Source organism: Dryas octopetala, chromosome 1, assembly GCF_963921425.1.
Source record: "Dryas octopetala chromosome 1, drDryOcto1.1, whole genome shotgun sequence".
In the NCBI taxonomy this organism is placed as follows: Eukaryota; Viridiplantae; Streptophyta; class Magnoliopsida; order Rosales; family Rosaceae; genus Dryas; species Dryas octopetala.
Genome location: NC_141366.1, coordinates 6,162,795 through 6,184,989, shown reverse-complemented (window position 1 = coordinate 6,184,989; position 22,195 = coordinate 6,162,795). Strand labels below are relative to the sequence as shown.

Below are 22,195 nucleotides of genomic sequence, written 5' to 3'. Positions count from 1 at the left end.
TGAAATAATTCAATGCAAGCATCATTGGCATGCTTTCTATATACATATACGCTTAAGGCAAGTTTGACAAAGATAAGGGTATTTAGTTGTTTGGTGAGTTTCTTATATGTACCATACCAGTGTTGGCCTATAGATAGAGCCATTGGTGATCATCGTTTTGTTTTACTCTCGTATATTATTGGGCTTAGGGAGTGACAACTCTGAGCATGGTTCACGGGGCCTGTGCCTTGTAAAAGACAGCAATAGCTGACTCAGTTCAGCCTTTGTTTGTGTCTAGCTACACTCTAGTAGATGTCCCAAATTCCAATTGCCAGCAAATCCTTGGCTGCATATTCGAATGTTTGGTTCTATATGTATTGAAAAGAACAATGACTGTTTGCAACTGTTGAATTCACATTTTAAGCTTGTCATCCTCTATATTACACTTGACAAATCCCACATACCCTCTTTTGTTCCAACCTCAATTCCAAATCAAATTGGGTTTTTTTTCACTCACATATTGTGAAATATCAGGTCTTGAGTGGGAGTGATTAAGACATATTAGTGATTTGGGTGTCTTCCCCCTCTTCATGTCTATATTACATAAGAAACAATACACACCAGAGAACTAATCTAGGGAGCTGGAGCTGTTTTTTTGAAAATTCATGCTTAAAATGTAAGTGTAAAGGAAAGGTAAAGTACTTACATTCATCATCAGAGTTCACTCTCGCATTTCCGCTTCTCTAAATTAAAAAAGAAGAGAAAAAGACCGGCTTTGATACTCCTTATCTTTGATTCTTTGGATATCCGACATCCAAGTAAAACAGACAAAGCTTCGAGTTAGAAATAAGTAAATAAGGGGTCATAGTCCCAATGATAAATATTGGTACTCGGGCTCTGGAGTTCTCAACTTTGAAGCTGCTTAGCTTAGGCACTTCCAATTTGCTTCTCAGCGCTCAATGCAATGAAAACCTGAGGTTTGTTTGTTTGTTTGTTTGTTTGTTTGCAGCTATCCAGGGTGACATAGTCCCTTCTCCAACCTCTGAATCTCTCTCTCTCTCTCTCTCTTCAGTCTCCACCTATTCAAGCCAAGCTCGATATAACCTAGTCTTTACGACTCCATAGCTTGAATTTAACCTCAAAGAATGGATTTTGATTGTTTGAGTCCTACCACAATTTACCAAAAAAGATTTCAAGCCCCAAAATCAAATGAAAACATCTGGTTGCATGCATGAAGGCATGGAGACACGTACAAACTTCAAGAAAACATTGACTGCTTTAATTGACAGGTGCTTGAAGAATGACCCACCTGAATTCTAAGAAATCTGAAAGGTGCATTATTTGGCGCATCTTTGAAAACGTCATCATTTCTTGCAAATATTGCTATATAATAATTTACAGGTTCAATAAGCAAAGGAATTGATCTGAGAAACAAATGGCAAAGCAAATTCACTCTTGAAAAAGAAGAAAAAACCAGTATTTACTGTTTCAACGGGAATTTGACTAACCAGCAGACACCTCCTGTTACTACTAGAATACCATCACCTTCCCCGCCATTAACATAATAATCTACTGCCCCTAGAATGCAAGTCACCTGCACCCCTTCGTCAGACTTGTCAACCTTCAGATACATGTATATATATATGATGCAACAATTGATTGGGTATTTTCTTTTTTAATGGTCCAACTCCTCCATGAATAAACGTTGTAGTTCCCATTAGATCTTCAGAAGCATGAGCTGATTTAAGAGTTCAGTTTTTTACCAAGTAAACCCATTGTAATCCACACTCTGAATTGATTGTTTATATCACAGAAGAAATCCAAGCTACTGATGTTTTTGGAATTGGCAGCAAATCACCAGTGCAGGAGGTCATAGAATATTTCCCTCCAACAAGTCACTTCCAGAAAGCTGAAAAGGATCACTTCCCAGTCTGTGATATTGTGATTCATCATCATTGGCTTAAAGAAGACACTGGAGTCTAACAAAGTCAAGGCGCAAGGTTTCAAGGGGAGCCTGTTTCGACATCTGAGGAGGGTGGAGAGTCTGAAGCATCTGCGAGGGCGTCAAGCATGTTTATGACATCAGTAGGGTCATCCAAATAGTACTTGGCTTTACTTGGTTTCTGTCCAACAGTGCATGCAAATACACTTGTATTAGAGGAGAGGACACCATTTGTCATTGCATTGCCAATAATCTCAAACATGTCCTCATCGGATCTATCGTCACCAATGCACAGGACAAAATCAGCCTGATTCCCACTCCCATGCATTGATGTGAAGATCTTTTCCGCAACCACACCTTTACTGACACCCTACAAGCCACAACAAAAAGTACCTTCAATCATCATGTTTTTTTTTTTTTTTTTTTTCATACAATCAATTTGTCTGCAACAACCCCACATTAGGGTAATGTAAATATCCATTATAAATACTGCCAACTGCTGTTAACGTCTGTATTCATCTATTTTTATCTACTTATTTGATAAGTATCTCATTTATCTTTTATCTATTTTCTCATCAGAAAGCAAACTATTTGTCTAAAATTTATCGCAGTCAAGCTTACTAACACTCTCAATGTGACTGCCGTCATGAGCTAATGTCATTCCAGCATTGGCAGAGCTTCATTGTTAATCTTTTAAAATCTTTCTCATGAGGCTATTTGTGGAAGAAACCCTCATTAAGCACACAAAAACAAAAAACTCCAAGCATGCTATTGTTTCAAAATTCTTCAGGCTCACTTGATTATGCTAAATGAAGGCATAATCAAGAATCTTCTCTCAAAGATAGCCGAGTGTCATGCCACCTTTGGCAAGTTATTATACACATATTCTCAGTTTCTTAACCTGAATTAGTGTATCTTCCATCAGTTCCATGGGGAAGAGCAAGATGGCAAAATAACTGGTGTGTATCTTTCATGTGGTCCAACATTGGAACTTAAGTGTTTTTGCTGTGATGAGATAGAAATAGGTAGTGCCTAGGGTGAAGAACCTGGTTATATTACTTTCCAGCAAGTGGACAAGACTTTGCATTCACGTAAAGAATTAAAAATAGAAAGTTAGTTAAGATATTCACCTGTGGCTTTACTTCTACAATATACTGGCCGCTCTTGGCAGCAACTGGTTCATTTGCTAGCACACTTTCTAGATGGTCCAACAATTCTTTAGCCTGGCTGGACCCAAAACCAGGATCTGCATCTCGATGGTGCCAAACCAATGCACTCTCCTTGGTTTCAATGCCAGAACCATCAGTGGCTTCTGTGTACAGTTTCATAACTGGCTCAGCTATCTGTATCCACCCAAAATCACTACCCTGGCCACAAGTTTCCCAATCCTTGTCCGCAGACCACCTAAAAAAACACAATTTAAATGAGTGCAATAAAAAACAAGGATTCTGTGAAGGACAAATAGATAATAGATATACCTCACAAAATAACCATGTTCAGCAGCAATTCCAAGTTTCTTGCAAGGAGAAAACCACTTGCTTAAACTATCCCTTCCTCTTCCACTGACCACAAAAACAGTGTTTTTAACATCACCACAAAGTGTATTGATGATGGAGATGACCTCTTGACTCGGCGACTTGTTTATAGATGTTTGAGGCATCACAGTGCCATCATAATCCAACAGTATAGCCCTTTTTTTAGATCTCAAATAAGCAGACACAATGCCATCAATGTTCAGCTTTCGGAAGTTGGGATCAAGTGCTATAACCCTGAAACCGAAGCCCAAACCAATTCCCCAGCAGCGTCTTCTGAAATGGTCTTTGCATGTTCTCTCCATATCTTGGAAAAAGCTTCGTGACCAATATGCCACATCATGTGTACTAATATACCTATAATGCTTCTCGTGGCGCAACTGCTTCTCAGGTTCAACCATTGAAATTGCCTCGTTCATAGCCTCGGCTGTTGCTTCAATATTCCATGGGTTAACCCGAATAGCACCACTCAGTGAAGGGGAACATCCAATGAACTCTGATACTACCAGCATGCTCTTCTTTGACCCACCAAATTCTGAATCAGAATCTGATGAAGAGTTTCCTTGCCTGGACACAATGTACTCATATGGAGTAAGATTCATCCCATCCCTTACAGCTGTGACCACTACACATTCAGCAACGGTGTAATACGCAACTCTTTCACTAAGAGAGACTGGTCTGTCAATGAAGACAATAGGTTCATAACCAGGCCGACTAAATTTTTCATTAATTCTCTTGCAGCTTGCCTGTATTTCAGCCTGTGTTTCCTCAAGATCTTTCCCTCTTCCCCTAGCAGGGTTTGCTATCTGCACCAGAACTGCTCTCCCCTGCCATTTTGGATGCTGCTTTAACATCTGTTCCATTGCCAAGAGCTTCAAATTGACACCTTTAAAGATGTCCATATCATCAACACCAAGCAACACAGTCTTTCCTTCAAACTGTTGTTTAAGTTCTCCTACTCTCCACTCCTTATCTGCAAGTTTCAACACCGACTCAATCTGTCCCATGTGAATCCCAACAGGCATGATCTTTATTCCGACTGTCCTTCCATAATAATCCAACCCAATATAACCCCTCTTTGACTGATACTCCAAACCCAACATCCGACTACAACAAGACAAGAAATGCCGAGCATAATCAAAAGTGTGGAACCCAATAAGGTCTGAATTTAGAAGTGCCTTAAGAATCTCTTCCCTGACCGGTAGAGTCCTATATATTTCTGAAGAAGGAAAGGGGCTGTGAAGAAAAAACCCCATTCTCAATCTATTGAACCTCCTCCTCAAGAAGGTAGGCAGCACCATTAAATGGTAATCATGTATCCACACATAGTCATCCTCTGGATTTATTACTTCAATCACCCTTTGTGAGAAAATCTTATTAGCAGCCACATATGCCTCCCACAAAGACCGATCAAACCGTCCACCATGATTGGCTGAAAATGGAAGCATGTAATGAAACAAAGGCCACAAATGCTGCTTACAAAACCCATGATAGAACTTGGTCAAAATATCGGCTGGCAAGAAGGCTGGAACACACTTGAACCTATCCAACAGGAGCTGTGATACATCATCTTGTTCATTCGAATCCACCTCGACATTCAACGAACCTACATACAAAACCTCCATATCTTCAGGCAAACCATCCTTTAACTGCAATAGCAATGAGTCCTCATCCCAACTAAAGCTCCACCCTTTATTGTCAGGTCTGCGCTTAGCTTTTACTGGGAGCTGATTGGCAACAATAATTATACGGTCCTGAACGATCGAGGAGGGAACATCCGACGACACACTATTGGCCTGATCATCATCAAGCTCCGATATAACCCCTGCAACGGTCATTACACGCGGAAGTCGCTTCCTTTCACGACCCATTATTGGGAAGTTGCCGGAAGCTAGATCTAAAAGGTTGGTATACGATTTGGACATCATCTTGAATAACTTTTATTTGGGGTTTCCCCTCCACTCAAAAATCTTTGGCAAGATCTCAGAGATATAAACCAGACCCAAGATTCCTTGCCTCTTGAAATGGACTATAATTGAGCAGGATCTGTAAATAAACAGACATCGTTACAAAGACCAAGAATCAATTTATACCACACTAAGCAGGTCCCTATAATCAAAGCATTAATTCTAACATCTAAATTAGATTCAAACATTGCAGATGACCATTAATTATTGCCACTCCCATATACCAAAAACCGCAATACAATATAAATCTGCATGTTAAATTTATAACCCAAAAACAAGGATAGCGTTGAGGCTTAATTGAATTCAATGATTACAAAATAGGATTAAAAAGAAAAAAAGGATACCTTTCACAGCTTTGAAAGAACAAATTTTGAATCTTTCCCAGGTACAATTTGGATCTGAGAATTCAAATAAAAAATGCAATTTGGGTGATTTCAGCAGAAAAAGAGAAATCTAGGGTTTGGTTTGGTCCTCTCTCTATCTCCAAGAGTCACACTTGCAATCTCTCTCTTCTTCTTCTTCTTTTTCTCTCTCTCCATACAATAACAAATGCTTCCCTCTTTTTGGAGGAACAAAATGAATAAAAAATATATTATTTTATATTTTTAAGGAAATTAAATAAGAATAAAAAATTGAAGAGGATAAGGTTGGCCAGTAGACTACCCAGTAACGCCAACTGGCTGCTTGGTTGAAAAGCTTCGCTCACGCGCTCTTACTCCCGCTTGCCAAGACATGTGATGACGTGTCAAAATCCAACACTGCGTTGGCACGCCATACACCGTTTGAAAAAGGCGTGGGGACACGTCGACCTCTCTACGTGAAATAGCCCCCCTCCGGCCCACACGTGTTGGATAATATCCACTCGACAAAAATCATCCCGTGTTTTCACGTACTACTTAAATATCTGCACTCGGCCATTGCTTTCGTGACAAAGTTGAGACATATTAATTCTTGACACGTGGCTTCCTCTTGTTGGGCACTTCGAATAACTTGCTATACTCGTTTTATTTGTGGACTTTTATATATATTTTTTTAAGAGCTATGAGAATTTTCCTTTCCAGACAATCTCCATAATACATCATACATGTAGAATATCTGCTGAAGAATATTTCTCTTTATTATCCAATATCCATCCTTTTTTTTTTCCTTTTTTCTGTAATCTATATTTTCTAGTCACCAATATTTTCAAAGTCTCCTTCTCCTACCTACTTAAGGTCATAAAATATATGGAAGAAGCACTTTAATTTACAGTCCCCCAAACTCATTTCATTGCCATCAAATCTAATCTTTTTTTCATAAGTGAGTCACTCTTTTCAAAAAATTTTAACTTTATAGACTAGTCCTTTAAAAACAACAAAAAAAATACTATAGACAAGTGCTGGATGTAGTAAATTTATAGAAAAAAAATGGTCCTAAAACTCTAAAAGCATTAGAATAACATTGGTGGGAACAACAGCTGCAGCTGTTGCCACGTGGTGCCTAATAATACGAAAATAGGGGTAAGGTGAAAAGGGAGAGATGACGTCATGAGTGATGCAAAAAAATTGGAGGTGGCATGCACGTGGTTTTGGGTGGGACTGTGGGAGTGAGTTTTGTGGGCGTTGCAATTTTTTTTTTGGTCGAATGTGGGCGTTGCAATTTACAATTTACACATTCGGTTTTGTTTGGGTTGGTGTTGGTGGTGTTGGCATTAAAATCATATACATATTTCATATTTTGCATGGTTGGGGTTCAAAGTTCAAACTGGGAAGGTGATGCAATGTCGTTTTCGTTCTTGTTGGATTGGGGCTTACGGTCCAAATTACCCTTGGCTAGTTGAGTTGCCTTGCTCTACAATAAACCATGGAATAGGGGGGGTATTATATTTATTACATTAATGCCTCATTAAAAATTGCATATGCTACACTTTTATTTCTCTATCTCTCTCTCCAAATATAATATATATGTGAGTAAGACCATGTGGTGGGCGTTTTCTTTTGACTAACATGCTTTTCTTTACCTAATTTTTCTTGCATGGGATTGGGAAATAAGAGGATGAGGGTGTGCTTTGTGAGAAAATATATTTTATAAATAATTTCTCATATATTGTTTTTTTGTTACTTTAATTTTTCATACATATTGGCAATTTGGCACTCAAAATGCATTTGCAATATCTGACCCAAAAAAGAGTGAGATTACTTCTGTAATAGTTGATCCCAATCTTTGTATCCATCCGAATATCCTTGGTACATTCTGTTTTCATTCTAAAGGTCACTCCCTCTCAATGGTATTGGGCTTGCTAGATTTAGGGATGTCCTACTGGAGCCTCTTTTGGGCCTTGTCAAATTAGTCACTCCCTTTTATATGAATACATTTTTTTCTAAATACATGAATCATCCTTGGTGATTAGTTTCTTATTAAAAAAAAACAAAAAACTGCCGTACATTTGGTAATATAAAACTCCTTATTACATGTATGAAGTGCACAACCCCTCACCCAATGAACAACAAGGAAGACAACACACTTGTCATGGTCAAACAACTACCAACACAAGAAGTACAGAAGATGCTAAACAACATAAGAAAAAACAGCACATCCTATGAAGTTTGGAGATTAATCCAATGTCAATACTCAATAACAATATTAATCATTAACCTATGCTATTACCATCCTATGAAATTCTGGGGTATCATTCTGACAAATTGAAACTCGGATACACGAAAAATGTCATCAAAGAATGGCCAAGTTCCGATTGATTTAGCCATCAATGTTTTGGGGAAGTGGAAGGAGACCTATAGATGGATACCAATATTTGGAGCTTTTGCTGCAATTGCAATGGCTTTTTTAACTGGTGCCAACAATCTTCCAGCTCCGGTTTGTGGAAGGAGCTTCATTGCATGATTTAGGCTATTAATTAGCTAGTCACATTGTTAAGCATAATTCAAACACAATTAAGCAACAAACACATTCTGTATTATGTATGACATCAGATTTTTGATTTCCCACTTTATAGCCTCTGAAAATGTTTTTTGTTTGATTTGTCAGTTCTCAACGCCTGTTGGGTCAGGGACTTTGACCCTTCTAAAGGCATTTGTAATGGCTTGTGTCATCTATGTTCCTGGAGCGGCCTTTGCAAGTTCCAGCAGTTCTGTCAATAATTTGTTTTCTGATGTATGGATGAAACAATAGTGGTGCCTAAATTTTCAAAATCTCTTTTGCCTCCAAATCACCATAAAATTGTTACTTATAATTAGCTAATTATAGAGCTCTCTATTTTCCCAGTTTCTTAAGGAAAATCAGCCAAGTGAAGGTTTCTTGATGTGGAGTCTGGTGGTTGTTCTCCTCACTGCAGGTACTACAAGACTTGCTTATTACTGTCATATTTATATGTTGGTAATTAACTTCATATTGAATTTTCCAGTTGCTGAGAAGATGGAGGGACAATCTTACAATGACCATTCATAATCCAAATGGTTATTGGACTGCTCTCTCTTCTCATGCTTGGAAATCAATAATTTCAGGTTGTTTTTATTTATGAAAGACAACCATGTGGTATCATAAGTTCATGTCATGGCATCTATAACCATAAGCCTGTAATTTGGACAGCAATTTGGCTTGCTCTGGCAACATATTTGCAGCTACCAGTCTCATCTCAGCAATCAATGCAAGGTGCTCTATTAGGAACTATACTTGTTACTGAAGGTTTTAGCTACATACCCTTGTGGAATAAGGTAAGCAGATACAGATTCAAATGGCTAATTAAGATGTTGCACACTAAAGTTTACATGAGGTTGAAAAATGTAAATGTTTTGATTTCTTCTTCTTCTTTTTGGAAGTCTGTAACTCTTTGATGTCAAATGCTTACGCTGGGGTTGCCTTCTATAATTCTTCATTTCTTATTCTCAAGTCATGATGAAATGCAGAACGAAAATCACAATTTCAATGGTGGAGGACTTGTTTGGATAATACTTGAATGGACTGTTGCTCCACTAATTGCCTGTTTATGCGCATTCATCCTCTTTACTGTCCTGAAGTTTTCTCTGCTTCGCCATGAAAATTCCAAAAAAAGGATTCTTATCTTTCTTCCAATCAACTACGGAATATCTGCTGGACTGCTTTGCCTCTTTCTCATGTATCAGGTTTTTTATAATTGGTTATATATTATGGATATATTTCTTATCTAATCTTGTATGATAGAAAGGTCATAAGTTCTTTCATATTCTAGGCTATACCATTTTCATAACTCCAATAAATTTTAATCAAATCCTCAAATCCTGTTCTGTCTTATAGCACCCATTCAGTTGAGCTATTACATCAAGTGACCAAGTTGAGATCATTGGAAAACCAGAACATATAACATTACTTCCCCTCATTTTCTTCACTACCAACAGAACAATGAAATTATTGAAGAAAAGCATCCCTATCATGTTTACCAGTTCATTGTTGTCCATATTGCAGGTCATACCATATATAACATCTCTTTATAGTTGGGTGACTATTGTTGGAGTTGCAGTGGCCACCTTGTTTGGAGCACTATTATCCATGGTAATATTTATAACAATCAGATTTTTGGGAACCTTCACCTTCTTTTTCCTTCTATATGTTCCTGAGCATCTGAATTCGGATCTGCACGTAATAGGTTGTGGTGGTTCCTTTGGCCATCAAAAAATTCAGTACAGCCGAAAATTACAAGACCATGAAGAGAAGCATGTCCAAATCCGAGAAAAAGTGCATAGAAAGTGAAGATCAAACATGCAATTCAAAATCAGATGATGATCAAGCACAGTTTGAAGAAGCCTTGAAAGATTTCATGCAGATGAGAGTCCTTGATACTGTGTATGAAGAGGATGAGAGGAGCTGGGCTTCACCAGACTCATTAATACAAGAGCCTGCAGAGCCTGCTCATGATGACCATTCAGGTTCTCATGATCAGTCTACTACAGAGAAATCTAGTACTTCATTTAGACAGTTGCTTGATTCTTCACCAAATCGGTCAGTTCAAACAAGACACTTTAAGAAGATTGACAAAACAGCACCGGCTGAGAATGCCTTTCAGCTCATGAGAGGTTCCTCAAAATCAACTTTTTCTCCTGTGAGTCTTGCATTCTAAAATATTATTCGATTGACACATATATACTAATATCACTTTGAACTGTAACTATACATTTTTTAGACTAGTGCAACTCAGAGAAGTTACATCCACATATATGTATATAGTATGTGCTAGCTGTCCGCAGAATGAAACTTTTTGGTCATTTTGGTTATATATGTAGATTTGCTAATGTGGTGCTTATGAAATGAAATAGGCAATCGAGTATGACAGACAGACCCTTGTTCGCCATGCTCTAGCTGAAAAATATGATGATATGGAAGACTTCTTAAGTTTCCCACAGCTTATAGCTTCGTGTATCTTTGCGTAAGTTCACTTCTGGCTGAAAACACACACACACACACACAAAATGCATTAAACATATCATCACAAAGTTACAAATTTACACTCCATGACCTCATAGACATAATGAATATACATTGACATGTGCAGGCTTATTCAATCTGCTGGTGAGGTAGCTGCCATTGTGAGTCCATATGGAGCTATTCTTGATGTTTTTCAACATAGAGCAAAATATTCTGGAAATGGTGAAGATGTGGTGAGTTGAAAGCACTCCTCGTCTTACTGCTTTTCAATCTAATCTTCAATTTAATGGTACTTAATAATTAATCAGTTTCAATCTTTTGCTGCATGTTATGATTCTCTTGCATATGGGTTTTCTATAACTTTACCATTTTGACCAATCATAAGATGCTTCTAGGAATCCATCCATGTAACTTGGTGGTTTAAGGCAATTGGTGGGTTTGGTGCTGCAATTGGTTTCTTTGTGTGTGGGTGGAGGCTGACTCAATGTCTAGGTGGGAAGCTGACATATATAAGCAACTCAAGAGGCTTAGCAGCACAATTGTCCACTGTGGCAGCAATCATCACGGTCAATAGGATTAAGCTTCCTGTTTCAACTGTTCATGCTTTTGTTGGATCTTTAGTAGGAGTTGGGATTGCAGATGACCCAAGGGTAAGATTTCCCAAAATTGTTACTTATTTATTTTAATGTTTGTTCATTTTTTAGTTGCACATTTTGCAAAACCACAATGTTATTTATCTTTGATACTAAAAATTCCTTAACTTGGTTTTTGCAGAATGTAAACTGGAAGCTACTATTTAAGTTCATATGTGGGTGGGTGCTTACTATTGTGTTTTGTTCTGGGGTTGCTTATGCGATCTTCTCAGTTTCTATACACTCCCCAGCCTATGTAGTGCCCTGAATCTGTCTCAAACTGTAACCTTTGTTTTTTTTTTTTCTTTTCATCATTCTATCAATAAATCACTATTTCATTCCTCTTCACCTCTACCCTTCATTTTAACTTTAATTGTTAGGCATTAATAATCATGATCATGACTAACAATTACCAAATACGTGCACACATGTTTGTGGCTTTGTGCAACACATACACGCTTATTTTTAATTTATTTGTAATAATTATTTTGTTTCAACATTCACTGCGTGCTTGAGATGATAAGCTAGTGAAAGTTTATACTTTCAGTGGTATGACACTTATTAAAGGTAAGAGTTGAATTCTCGTCCTCATTATATTTATAATAAAAAAATAGTTTATATGAATACTATGAGTTAATATAAATATTTATGAGTGCTGCTATTTGCACACCCTGTTTTTTCTTTTTGCACACCCTTTTGTAAAAAAAAAATCAAAACTAAAAAAAAAAGACACACTTACCCCTCACCCAACACACCCTAACTCAATTTTTTCTCTTCTGCACACCCCATCAACAGACAAAAAAAAAACACACACACCCCCTTCATCTCCCTCACCCGACCACACCCACCGGCCACCCACGCAGCACCCACCTCCTCCCTCCCCTCCACCAAGCCCAGCCCCGTCGCACCCTCCCTCCAGCCCCGACCCAGCCCACCTCTTTCCCATCCATGCACCCAGCCCGACCTCCTCCCTCCCCTCCACCAAGCCCCAGCCCGACCACCTCATTCCCCTGCACCCAGCCCCAGCCCGACCACTTCATTCCCCTCCCCGCGCGTAGCACCACCACCGTGGGCCCACCACCCTGCTGCACCACCCTCCCCGCGCCCACCACCATGCTGCACTACCCTCCCCGCGCGCAGCACCACCACCTTGCGCCCACCAGCATGCTGCACCACCCTCCCCGCGCGCAGCACCACCACCGTGCGCCCACCACCCTGCTGCACCACCCTCCCCGCGCCCACCACCCTACTGCACTACCCTCCCCGCGCGCAGCACCACCACCTTGCGCCCACCACCCTGCTGCACCACCCTCCCCGCGCGCAGCACCACCACCGTGCGCCCACCACCCTGCTGCACCACTCTCCCCGTGCCCACCACCATGCACCACCCCTCTCTCTCCTCCCTGCTGCACCACCCTCCCCGCGCCCAACCCAGCCCCGACCACCCCAGCCCTCCAGCCACCGCGCGCAGCGCTCTCTCTCTCTCTCTCTCTCTCTCTCTCTCTCTCCTTCCCTCTCTCCTCTCACCCAGCAGACAGCCAAACAAATTAAAAAAAAAAAAAATTGCAGCGGGTTCGGCGGACCAGTGCCGAACCCGGTGGTTTCGTTCGACAGGTACCCGCCGAATAGAATAGGATTGTTCGGTGGGTACTTACCGAACGAAACCATCGGGTTCGGCACTGGTCCGCCGAACCCACTCCAATTTTTTTTTTTTTAAGTTATCTTCTCTCCGGCGCGCGACGGTGAGCTAGCTGCGAGGAAGGTGGTGGCGCGCGGTGGTGGTTCTGCGAGGAATGTGGTGCTGCTGGTGCGAGGAAGGTGGTGATCGGCGGAGGGAAAAAAAACAGAGCAAGGGGGGAGGAGTCGGAGAGGAGAGGAGAGAAGGGGAGGGCTCGGGGGGAGGTGGTTGGGGTGGGGGGAAGAAGAAGAAGAAGATAAAGGGTGGAGGGTGCGACGGTGAAGAAGAAAAAAAAAAATTTGCAGGTGAGGGAAATTTGCAGGTGAGGGGTGGGGTGTGTACGGGGGGGAAATGGGAATGGGGTGTGTGGGTGAGGGAAGGGCCAAATGGTCTTTTCCCTTGAGTTTTTTTTTTTTTTTTTTTCAAGAAAGGGTGTGCAAAGAGAGATTTAGGGTGTGCAAATAGCAGCACTCTTTTATTTACAAACACCAAAACTAACCCTAACAGTAACAACAGAGTAGTCAACAGTTTTCTCTTTACTAATGAAATTGGAAGGTGTAGTTTGAGCCGTGCTAATTAGGGATGGCAAAATTCCCCGCCCCCGAAAATCCCCGTGGGGATCCGCCCCGATTAAGCGGGTATGGTAATACCATCCCCATCCCTGCCCCGCCCCGTATACCCGTTTAATAAAAATATTATATTACATAATTATATTTTAATTTATTTTCTTAATTTTTGTTGCATATCTTTAAAATTTAATAGTGTTCTCTTTATGATTTAGTGTTATTGTAATATAATATGATGAATTTTAATGTATTTCATCTATTATATTATATATTTATATTAATTTGATATGTTATTAATAAAAAAATTATTTTTTTGAAAATAATAGGGGCCCTGAATACCCCCGATGGGGACCCGATTACCCGGCGGGGCGGGTATGGTATTGGCAAACCCGCCCCGAACCCGCCCCGTTGCCATCCCTAGTGCTAATAAATAAAGAGGTGGCGAAACGCGTCGTTGAAGGGTTTGAGCCGACGGTGCATACCGTCCATCAAACAACACGTGCTACAAGAGTGACAAGAAGGCTTTGTATGTGGCTGGCTGCTCTTCTCCCTCTACAAAATACACAACACTGTCTGTCGGCAGCTCTCTCTGAAACCAACAATGGCGGCGGCTGTGTCATCACCATGCTCGACTTCGTTGCTGACCCAGAAACCGCGTCTCAGAGTGGATTTCGGGCGTGGGTTTTCGAAAAGCTTTGACTTTGGTCATCAGAGGCCATTCAAATGGAAGAGTACTTCTGAGCTCAAGCAACTGGTGGTCTCTGCTACCAGCGACAATGCAGTGTCTGTAGCTGATCCTGTGCCTTCAATGGTTCACTCTAAGTGAGTATTTTTCGAGTTTTAACTTTGTGCTCTCTCTATTATACGTTTCCTTCCTTTCTGGGATTGCTTTGAATGCAATGAAGCTTGCATTTTGGTAAATTCTTGGTTGAAATTGGGCTGCTTATTGTTTCGGGGTTGAGTTCAATTTTGTGGGTTTTGTTATATCAGCTGTCTGATTAAGTGGTTTTGCATAGAACTGTTCCCTGTTAGCATTGTTACTTGTATTTCTGTTTTTGAAAGGTAAGGAACCGAAATCATTGTTACTTTTATTTTTTATTACTATTTAAGGAACAGTTTTGTCCTTTTTCCAAACTAAATTTTTAAGTTTTGATGGAGACCAGAAACATTTTTTTAATTACTGTTCATTTTTGAAGTTTAGTTAAAGGAATGAACCAATGTAGTGAAGAACTGATTTGGGAGTTCTACCTTTGCGACTACTGACGATAGTAGCAAGAGTGAAAATACAGGCCATGATCCTGTTACTAGAAATGATTACTCTGTCTTTCTTTTTCTTTCTAAATTTTTGAATTGCGGAGATAAATAGAGCTGTGATTATAGACGGAATTCACTTTATCTTAGTTTAGCTGTATGCCTGTATCAAAGTGCAGTTAACAAGCCTGAATAAAAGTAGGGGAGGGGATTGATTTTATTGGCTGAATCTTGGCTTTCCCCTAGGAAATTAATTCCTTGGGCAGGGATTTGGCTTCTTCTCTTGCTGATTCCAAGTCCCAGATCATGCCTGCATCTGGAAGTCTATTGCAATTTTTCATAAATGAGCCAGAAATTTTAAATCTGAAAAGGCTACTGAGAAAGCCTTCTTTGGCTTTCCAATGTGCACATCTGCTATTTCAAGTTTTCAACACTGATCCTATATATCATTTCAGGGTGAAACGCCGTACAATTTCTGTATTTGTTGGGGATGAGAGTGGAATAATAAACCGAATAGCTGGGGTTTTCGCTAGGAGGGGCTACAACATCGAGTCCCTTGCTGTTGGTTTGAACAAGGACAAAGCTCTCTTTACCATAGTCGTGTCTGGAACTGAAAAGGTTTTGCGACAAGTTGTTGAACAGCTCAACAAGTTGGTGAATGTGATAAAGGTTATGATTCAACCTTAATTATTTCTAATATTCCATAGAGATCTTAGTTTATGGTGTTACTTTAGTATTTTACATAAAATATCTCAGCGGTCGGGTGTTTTCCAAAATGTATTTGGTAGCTTACATGAATTTGATGTAGGTGTATTTATTTGGATGCTGAGATTGGAATAAATTGAACTAGATTCAACATTATTATGCTTATATTAAATGATTGTAGATAACACAACCCTTCATTTTCATTCCTTTCCCTGTGGACCACGAAGATGTGCTGGATGCTTTGACATGCTAAATTTATAGTTTGTTTGTCTTATTATCAGAGCCTAAAGAAAATAAATTTGGGAAATTTGGGTTTGCATGCTTGTAAAAAGAAAGGTTAATGTGCCCGGTCTGTAGCCTTTGTTGATTAGAAATTGATTCTGCTTATCAATTATCTTTCCAGGAAAGTTAGTTTTAATAAATATTTGCATCCAAGTGCTGTAGAGGATCGTACAGTTGTTGTTTGACGTAATAAGACAGGACACTATCCAGAGTCTAGATTAGGACAAACAAGCTACCTCTGCTGACAGATCATGACATGGAAAAATATAACATGTTTTTGCCAAAACCTTTTTTCTTTTTTAGCTAATGAGTGGAAAACTTATGTTTAGCTTACAATTTAGCTAGGTAAGGTATTAACTTGGATTAGTTCCCCCTTTCAAGAGGATGAATAGGAAGATGATTGACCAACAACCAATCAAAAACTGGTTGATCAATGCCTACTAACTTCATATAATTGAATTCAAGAATTGTGATTCCTTGCATCTGCTCCCTATCACTTGACCCCAAATTTTAAATTTTCTTTTTCAGGTCGAAGATATCTCAAGGGAGGCACAAGTAGAACGTGAATTGATGCTTATCAAACTTAATGCAGATCCAAGTAGCCGCGCAGAGGTAATAATTTAGATCATCCAATCAATATTTGGATAAACCATCTCCTTTTTATACGTTTATGTTTCAGTCTTAAATAATTAGTCTGAAATTTGGGCCCATCAATTGCATTTATTCTAGGCTGTCATTGTTCTTTGTACTGGTTGTGTATTGATGTAGGAGATAATTGTTGGAAGAAATGGGAGCCATTTCTAGTTTGACGGTTATGAGCACTGTTTTCAGGTGCTCTTTCTCATTTATACATACTTGTACCTGATATTGTTTGTGTGCTCTAATTTTCAGATCATGTGGTTAGTGGACATCTTCAGAGCAAAAATTGTGGATATCTCTGAGCATTCACTGACAATCGAGGTGAATTTTGTCAGATCCTTATATGTTGGAACTTTTATAAAACATTAAAATATACTATTGTTATGCTAAGTGTGTGCAATTCTTCATTTGACTTCGTAGCCTCTTATAGTCTTACTGTTTCCAAGTCTGTCTAGGCTTATAAATGTCAATACATACCATGTGGATGTCTCAGGTTACTGGAGACCCTGGGAAGATGGTTGCTGTTCAAAGAAACTTAAGCAAGTTTGGGATCAAAGAACTTGCAAGAACTGGAAAGGTAAGTTGCACATTTGCATTACTATGTTATGCTTATACAAAGATGTACATTCATGCATGTGTTAATGTGCAACTCTATAAACTAAGGCATGTAAAAAGCTGCAATAAATTGCTAGGTTGATAGCTGGATATCAAAGCTGATTCTGTTAGAACATAAAACTACAAAAAGTGACCCGTAGGATGGTGCCCCTGGAGATCCCAAACTGAAATAAAAGTCATATTTGAAACCTTCAAGTCATATATGTATGATATACAATAAATAAATGGTTCATGAATAGCCAAATAACTTGAGCCCTCAAGATGTTCATCAACAATAATATTAAATAGAAGTCCAGTCAGGAAGCTACTTATTGTTAGCATGGAGATTCTAAGACAAATTTTCATGGGAGTTGAACATCATTGTGCACCACCATGATGAGTAATAGAATTATATGGATGGTATCTTTTAATAGGTTCCTATGTACCTATAGCCCCAAATGGTTGGATTTTGTTGAATATGTTCTCACACAATTCACTATCAAGTTTGGGTTTATAAATTCTCTTTAATGTTTTTGCATATGCAAGAGAGAGCACTTCTGTTATTCTCTTACTGTGTGCTTCTTTTTCAGTTCCAATGATGTAACTTAATTAGGGTGGTGATGTATCACAGCAACTGTGTAGATGACTTGACACATCTTTTTTTGTTTTTGTTTTAATGTACTATGTAAATATCATGTAATTGGGTTTCAATTTGACTCTACTAACAGATTGCTTTAAGACGAGAAAAGATGGGGGAGACAGCTCCTTTTTGGAGATTTTCTGCAGCTTCTTATCCAGATCTTGAAAGTTCAATGTCTGTTGATGCTCTGCTGGTGAAAGCAAACCGTTCAGTCAATGGTGATCCTAGTACTGCCTCAGGGGTATATATGTTTTTTCAATTGAGGAGATTTAAATGCTGTTAATTTCTCTCCATTCATGTATAATTATCTTTTCTTATTTATATGGAATCAACCTAAAGGGCTGAAAGGGATTCTCCTATATATAGTGGGTGCCCCATTCACATGAAAATAAATTAAATAATGACTTGGCTTATGAATCCATATAACATTTAGTTATTTATGTGTTGCACAAAAAGGTATGCCTTCTCTGACGAAGTCGACAAGTAATGCTGACAAACTAATGCCCACACTGTTCAACGCCTACTAACCAGTTAGGAAAAAGCAGAAAATTTTAAGATACCCTTGACCAGGTTACAAAAAACTTTATGGTACACAACATGCGGTCTGTTCCCAATTCCAAAAACTACTATATACACTTGAAAAACATATGGATAGAGAGCCTCCAACTAGTCAAAACTTGTAACTTATTCACGAATGCCATTTGGTGGCCATACGGAATCTACATCGTATTCATTTACATATAACTGTATGTTAGATATTTGGTTAGCCGGTCCTTAAAACCCTAATGATGGAAGGGAAAAAAGTCAATATGATATTTGACTAGCTGTGTTATGTTTTTGAATTTTTTCTATTTTTGCCCAAGGATTGTGTCAAGAGTCATGCAAGAAGGTTCTGAAATATATGTATCTATCATAATTTGATATTTATTTTGGTCTTGATTTACCAAATATGCTACAGTTGTCATTTCTTCCTTTTTCAGTTCTTCTTTACATTGCACAACTTTTGCTCTTGTCTTGGTAATTTCGGATTGCACATAAGTGAATTTCATTTCATTATTGAAGGGTGATGTTTATCCTGTGGAACCCTATGATGACTTTCCTTTGAACCAAGTTCTTGATGCTCATTGGGGTGTTCTCTATGATGAAGATGTAAGTTCTCTTAAAAACATAAAATGCTTCAAGTTGTAATTTCATCTTATAATTCTTCCTAAAAGGATGACTATGTGTTTCACTTTAAATCCAAAAATCTACTATTTGTTTCATGTTTTGTGTAAACTCTACAAATCAGTGCCCATATGACCTAAACCTTTGTGCCATTCAATTTGATATTTCAGTCAAAAGGGATTCGATCACACACTTTGTCTATGCTTGTGAATGACTGCCCTGGAGTTTTGAACATTGTTTCAGGGGTCATATCTCGAAGAGGTTATAACATTCAGGTTAGTTGATTGTGATCTGCGCTCATCATTTTATATTTGTTTCCTTGGCCTTTGCTCATGTGATTATTGTCTTTGACTTCATACTTGTAGAGCCTTGCTGTGGGGCCTGCTGAAAAGGAGGGGCTTTCTCGCATTACAACTGTTGTTCCTGGTACAGAGGAGTCAATTACCAAGTTGGTCCAGCAACTTCGAAAGTTAATAGATCTTCATGAGGTGAGGGTTACTGAACTTACATGTTGACTAGTTTATTGCGAATTTATAGTATTCATTTTGGGGGATGATGGGTTAATCGTTACGTAGTGGCTATTTGGAGGATTTTCAAACTTTGTAGTTATGGAGTGTTTTTTTGGTCAAGTTGTAGTTGTAGAGTTGGAAACCTTCAAACATGCCCAGTACACATTTTAGGCTCCATATGTTTAATTGGAATTACTTTCTGGAAGTCAAATGCCATTGCAGTGATGGCACTGAGGTCGATTAGGTAGGTTGGGGTTGATTGCTAAATATATAGTAGCTTTTTGGCCCAGGATCTATTTTTTACTTCTCCTTATCTCAATGAGTCGGAATCTGTTCCTCTTTTATCTGTCATTGATCCTTTCTCAACTCAATATTGATGACTAATGAATTTAAATTTTGAGAAGATGAAGTTTTTCCAAGGTTATTAACAAAATGGGATTCGTTGATGCCTTTATAGATGATAAAAAAGATGGTTGTTTCTTCAGGTTCATGATATTACTCACTCACCATTTGCTGAGCGAGAGTTGATGTTGATAAAGATTGCTGTGAATGCTGCTGCTAGAAGGGATGTTCTTGATATTGCCAGCATTTTCCGCGCTAAAGCTGTTGATGTGTCTGATCACACAATAACCCTTGAGGTTGAAACGTTTTCCTCCCTTTCCAGTCAACATATTGTGATTGTTAAATATACTTACACAAATTCAACAGCAGTTAGAAAGTGTTCTTGCCTTCTGTTGATCACTGGAATTATGCAGGGTTAGGCTCAAAGTAAAAAGATGCATGAACACATCATAGTAGGGAAATTTTAAATATTCATTGTTCAAGTGATTTTGTAAAAATAGTAGGGACTTAGCATTTGTATTATTGCTTTTGTTTCATAAAGTCTCACAAGTACTATCTATTCATAATTTTTTCAGCTTACTGGTGATTTAAATAAGATGGTTGCACTGCAGAAGTTACTAGAGCGCTATGGGATTTGTGAGGTATGTCTTATCATTCTTTGAACACAAAACCAATGATTAATTTGCATATGCATTTCCTATGTTTTTGTTGCAAAGTTTGAAAGCTATTGGATCGTAGTAAAATTTGAATCTGACAGATCAGGATCAAAATTGTCATTGTCTAAGAAGTTGGTTGCATTGTTGTTGGCTGATTGTTAGTTCTCAGATCTTAACGGTTTTTTTTTCCTCCTTGAAGGTTGCACGGACTGGGAGGGTGGCATTGGAGCGGGATTCCGGTGTGGATTCCACATATCTCCGTGGATATCCCCTTCCATTGTAATGCTGGAGTTTCTCACCGGCTTTTTATTATGGCTAACCAGGTTATATAAGCTTTCTGCCCTCTATTTTTGTAGGCTCTCTTGAAAAGGAATAATAATCAAGGTAGACTTACTGTTGTCTGTGTTAGGTCTCATGAAGAGTGAATCAACATGCATTTGGAAGTTCAAATCCATGCATGTTTAATTTTTCCTTTGATGAGAAGGAGGAACCCACCACCCTCCTCTTCGGTTTGTTGATAAACCTAGTATTGTGTAAGCCTGGCGTAGGAGTCTACACTTCAGCCCAAGTGTAAACTTTCAGGCCATCCCATGCAGGTTGAAATTAAGAAATGAGGGTGTCTAATCCCAGGGTTTAAAGACTTCGGTTATCTAATTTCTTTTGTATCAGTTTAAAAGTGCACATGTGAAATTGTATCATCTCTGAAGCTCTAGTTTTCAAATAAAGATTTTCTATATTTCTTGCTTTCATCATCTCATTTTTATTTTATTTTCTTCATTTTAGCGGGTTTGTCATACCTGGCATGAAGTGAACTAATTCTTCCTTATAGAGAAGCTAGTAGATCAAATGAATGGTTATTGAACATTTAAACCTGTGCAAATTCCTTCAATGGGGGGGGGGGGGGGGGTAAATGATACTGAAAAAAAAGGTATGGAATGTGGATTTCAATGGTAGGAGTCACTCAAAGATTGCCTTGTAGCATCAGATTTTGACAATTTCCACCGTGGACGGACCTTTCTTTCAATGGACCCAACTGTCTCCAGCAATTAATTATAAGTTCATCTGGAAAATAAACATCACCCGAATTTGAAGCATCCACTGCAATAGACTTCCCTTGAAGCTCTTAGTTGGTTTCTTGCCGGCCTACGTGGCACTACCCACACAACCCTGCCTTTTTGGACTCTTTTTCAAGTCCCAAAAAGTGAATATTAAACTGGATTTAATGAATCCTTTGACGTCCACTAGGAAAGTGAGAGATTGTGTCCCTTATTTTGGCCGGTAAGCTCCTAAACTACACCCAACAAGCCCCCTTGCACTTCCCGCTTGCTTTCTCAATTGGGGTCTTTTTGCTAATTTTTTTCCTAATCTCAAAATAATATGTTTTAGTGAGTAAAGATAGAGAATGGTTGGAGATGAAACTTTTGAGAGATGGAAAATAATGAGAATCTTCTATTTTAGTGCTCCAAAATAGAGATCAGTTTGAAGATAAATTGGAGATGCTTTTATTAATTTCTCACTCACATGCACAAGCACATGAAGAGGTAATATTATTGTAAAACAATGCTCTAAATTAATACTTGAACACGTACATACTCAAGGAGAAAGTATATCATCGATCCGTACGTACATTTGTGCGGCTATTTATTAGTACGTATTAGGAACTTTATATATACATACCCTAGTCAGTTAATTATACATTAAATCTCTAGAGGACCAAGTCTCC

At 38.8% G+C, this 22,195-nt stretch overlaps 3 protein-coding genes across 4 annotated transcripts; 2 read left to right on the top strand and 1 right to left on the bottom strand.

Moving 5' to 3' along the window:
* Positions 1–1,293: 1,293 nt before the first annotated feature.
* Positions 1,294–5,982, bottom strand: LOC147297007 (putative alpha,alpha-trehalose-phosphate synthase [UDP-forming] 7). The gene is made up of 4 exons (XM_086229522.1): positions 5,765–5,982; positions 3,400–5,499; positions 3,052–3,325; positions 1,294–2,291 (listed from the first exon to the last, which is right to left on the bottom strand). The coding sequence occupies exons 2-4, from the start codon at positions 5,379–5,381 to the stop codon at positions 1,983–1,985; spliced, it is 2,565 nt and encodes an 854-aa protein (XP_086085648.1). The 5' UTR covers positions 5,382–5,499; positions 5,765–5,982; the 3' UTR covers positions 1,294–1,982.
* Positions 5,983–8,123: 2,141 nt separating this feature from the next.
* On the top strand, positions 8,124–11,714 carry LOC147297006 (phosphate-repressible phosphate permease pho-4-like). Its single transcript, XM_086230187.1, has 11 exons — positions 8,124–8,273; positions 8,445–8,570; positions 8,682–8,751; positions 9,006–9,130; positions 9,323–9,538; positions 9,858–9,944; positions 10,039–10,491; positions 10,706–10,815; positions 10,942–11,047; positions 11,210–11,464; positions 11,589–11,714. Exons 1-11 carry the CDS (start codon positions 8,124–8,126, stop codon positions 11,712–11,714), a joined length of 1,824 nt encoding a protein of 607 aa, XP_086086313.1.
* Positions 11,715–14,132: 2,418 nt separating this feature from the next.
* Positions 14,133–21,224, top strand: LOC147297005 (acetolactate synthase small subunit 2, chloroplastic-like). Of its 2 annotated transcripts, XM_086229524.1 has the most exons (13): positions 14,133–14,512; positions 15,397–15,610; positions 16,457–16,540; positions 16,820–16,888; positions 17,061–17,144; positions 17,890–18,042; positions 18,864–18,950; positions 19,136–19,240; positions 19,331–19,453; positions 19,960–20,112; positions 20,392–20,457; positions 20,672–20,795; positions 20,882–21,224. In XM_086229524.1, the coding sequence occupies exons 1-12, from the start codon at positions 14,292–14,294 to the stop codon at positions 20,753–20,755; spliced, it is 1,443 nt and encodes a 480-aa protein (XP_086085650.1). In that variant the 5' UTR covers positions 14,133–14,291; the 3' UTR covers positions 20,756–20,795; positions 20,882–21,224. The 2 variants fall into 2 exon arrangements, with proteins under 2 accessions (XP_086085650.1, XP_086085649.1); XM_086229523.1 differs by having other exon boundaries at positions 20,672–21,224.
* Positions 21,225–22,195: the final 971 nt, after the last annotated feature.

Bases quoted from the DNA above. Each gene is read 5' to 3' on its own strand.
- LOC147297005 (XM_086229524.1), top strand. From the start codon at position 14,292: ATGGCGGCGGCTGTGTCATCACCATGCTCGACTTCGTTGCTGACCCAG. The intron at 16,541-16,819 runs GTAATAATTTAG...TCTAATTTTCAG, and splicing joins ATCCAAGTAGCCGCGCAGAG to ATCATGTGGTTAGTGGACAT. The intron at 18,043-18,863 runs GTATATATGTTT...TCATTATTGAAG, and splicing joins ATCCTAGTACTGCCTCAGGG to GGTGATGTTTATCCTGTGGA.
- LOC147297006 (XM_086230187.1), top strand. From the start codon at position 8,124: ATGTCATCAAAGAATGGCCAAGTTCCGATTGATTTAGCCATCAATGTT. The intron at 9,539-9,857 runs GTTTTTTATAAT...TCCATATTGCAG, and splicing joins GCCTCTTTCTCATGTATCAG to GTCATACCATATATAACATC. The intron at 9,945-10,038 runs GTAATATTTATA...TGCACGTAATAG, and splicing joins TTGGAGCACTATTATCCATG to GTTGTGGTGGTTCCTTTGGC.
- LOC147297007 (XM_086229522.1), bottom strand. From the start codon at position 5,381: ATGATGTCCAAATCGTATACCAACCTTTTAGATCTAGCTTCCGGCAAC. The intron at 3,326-3,399 runs GTATATCTATTA...GTGTTTTTTTAG, and splicing joins GAACATGGTTATTTTGTGAG to GTGGTCTGCGGACAAGGATT. The intron at 2,292-3,051 runs GTGAATATCTTA...TGTGGCTTGTAG, and splicing joins TTGTAGAAGTAAAGCCACAG to GGTGTCAGTAAAGGTGTGGT.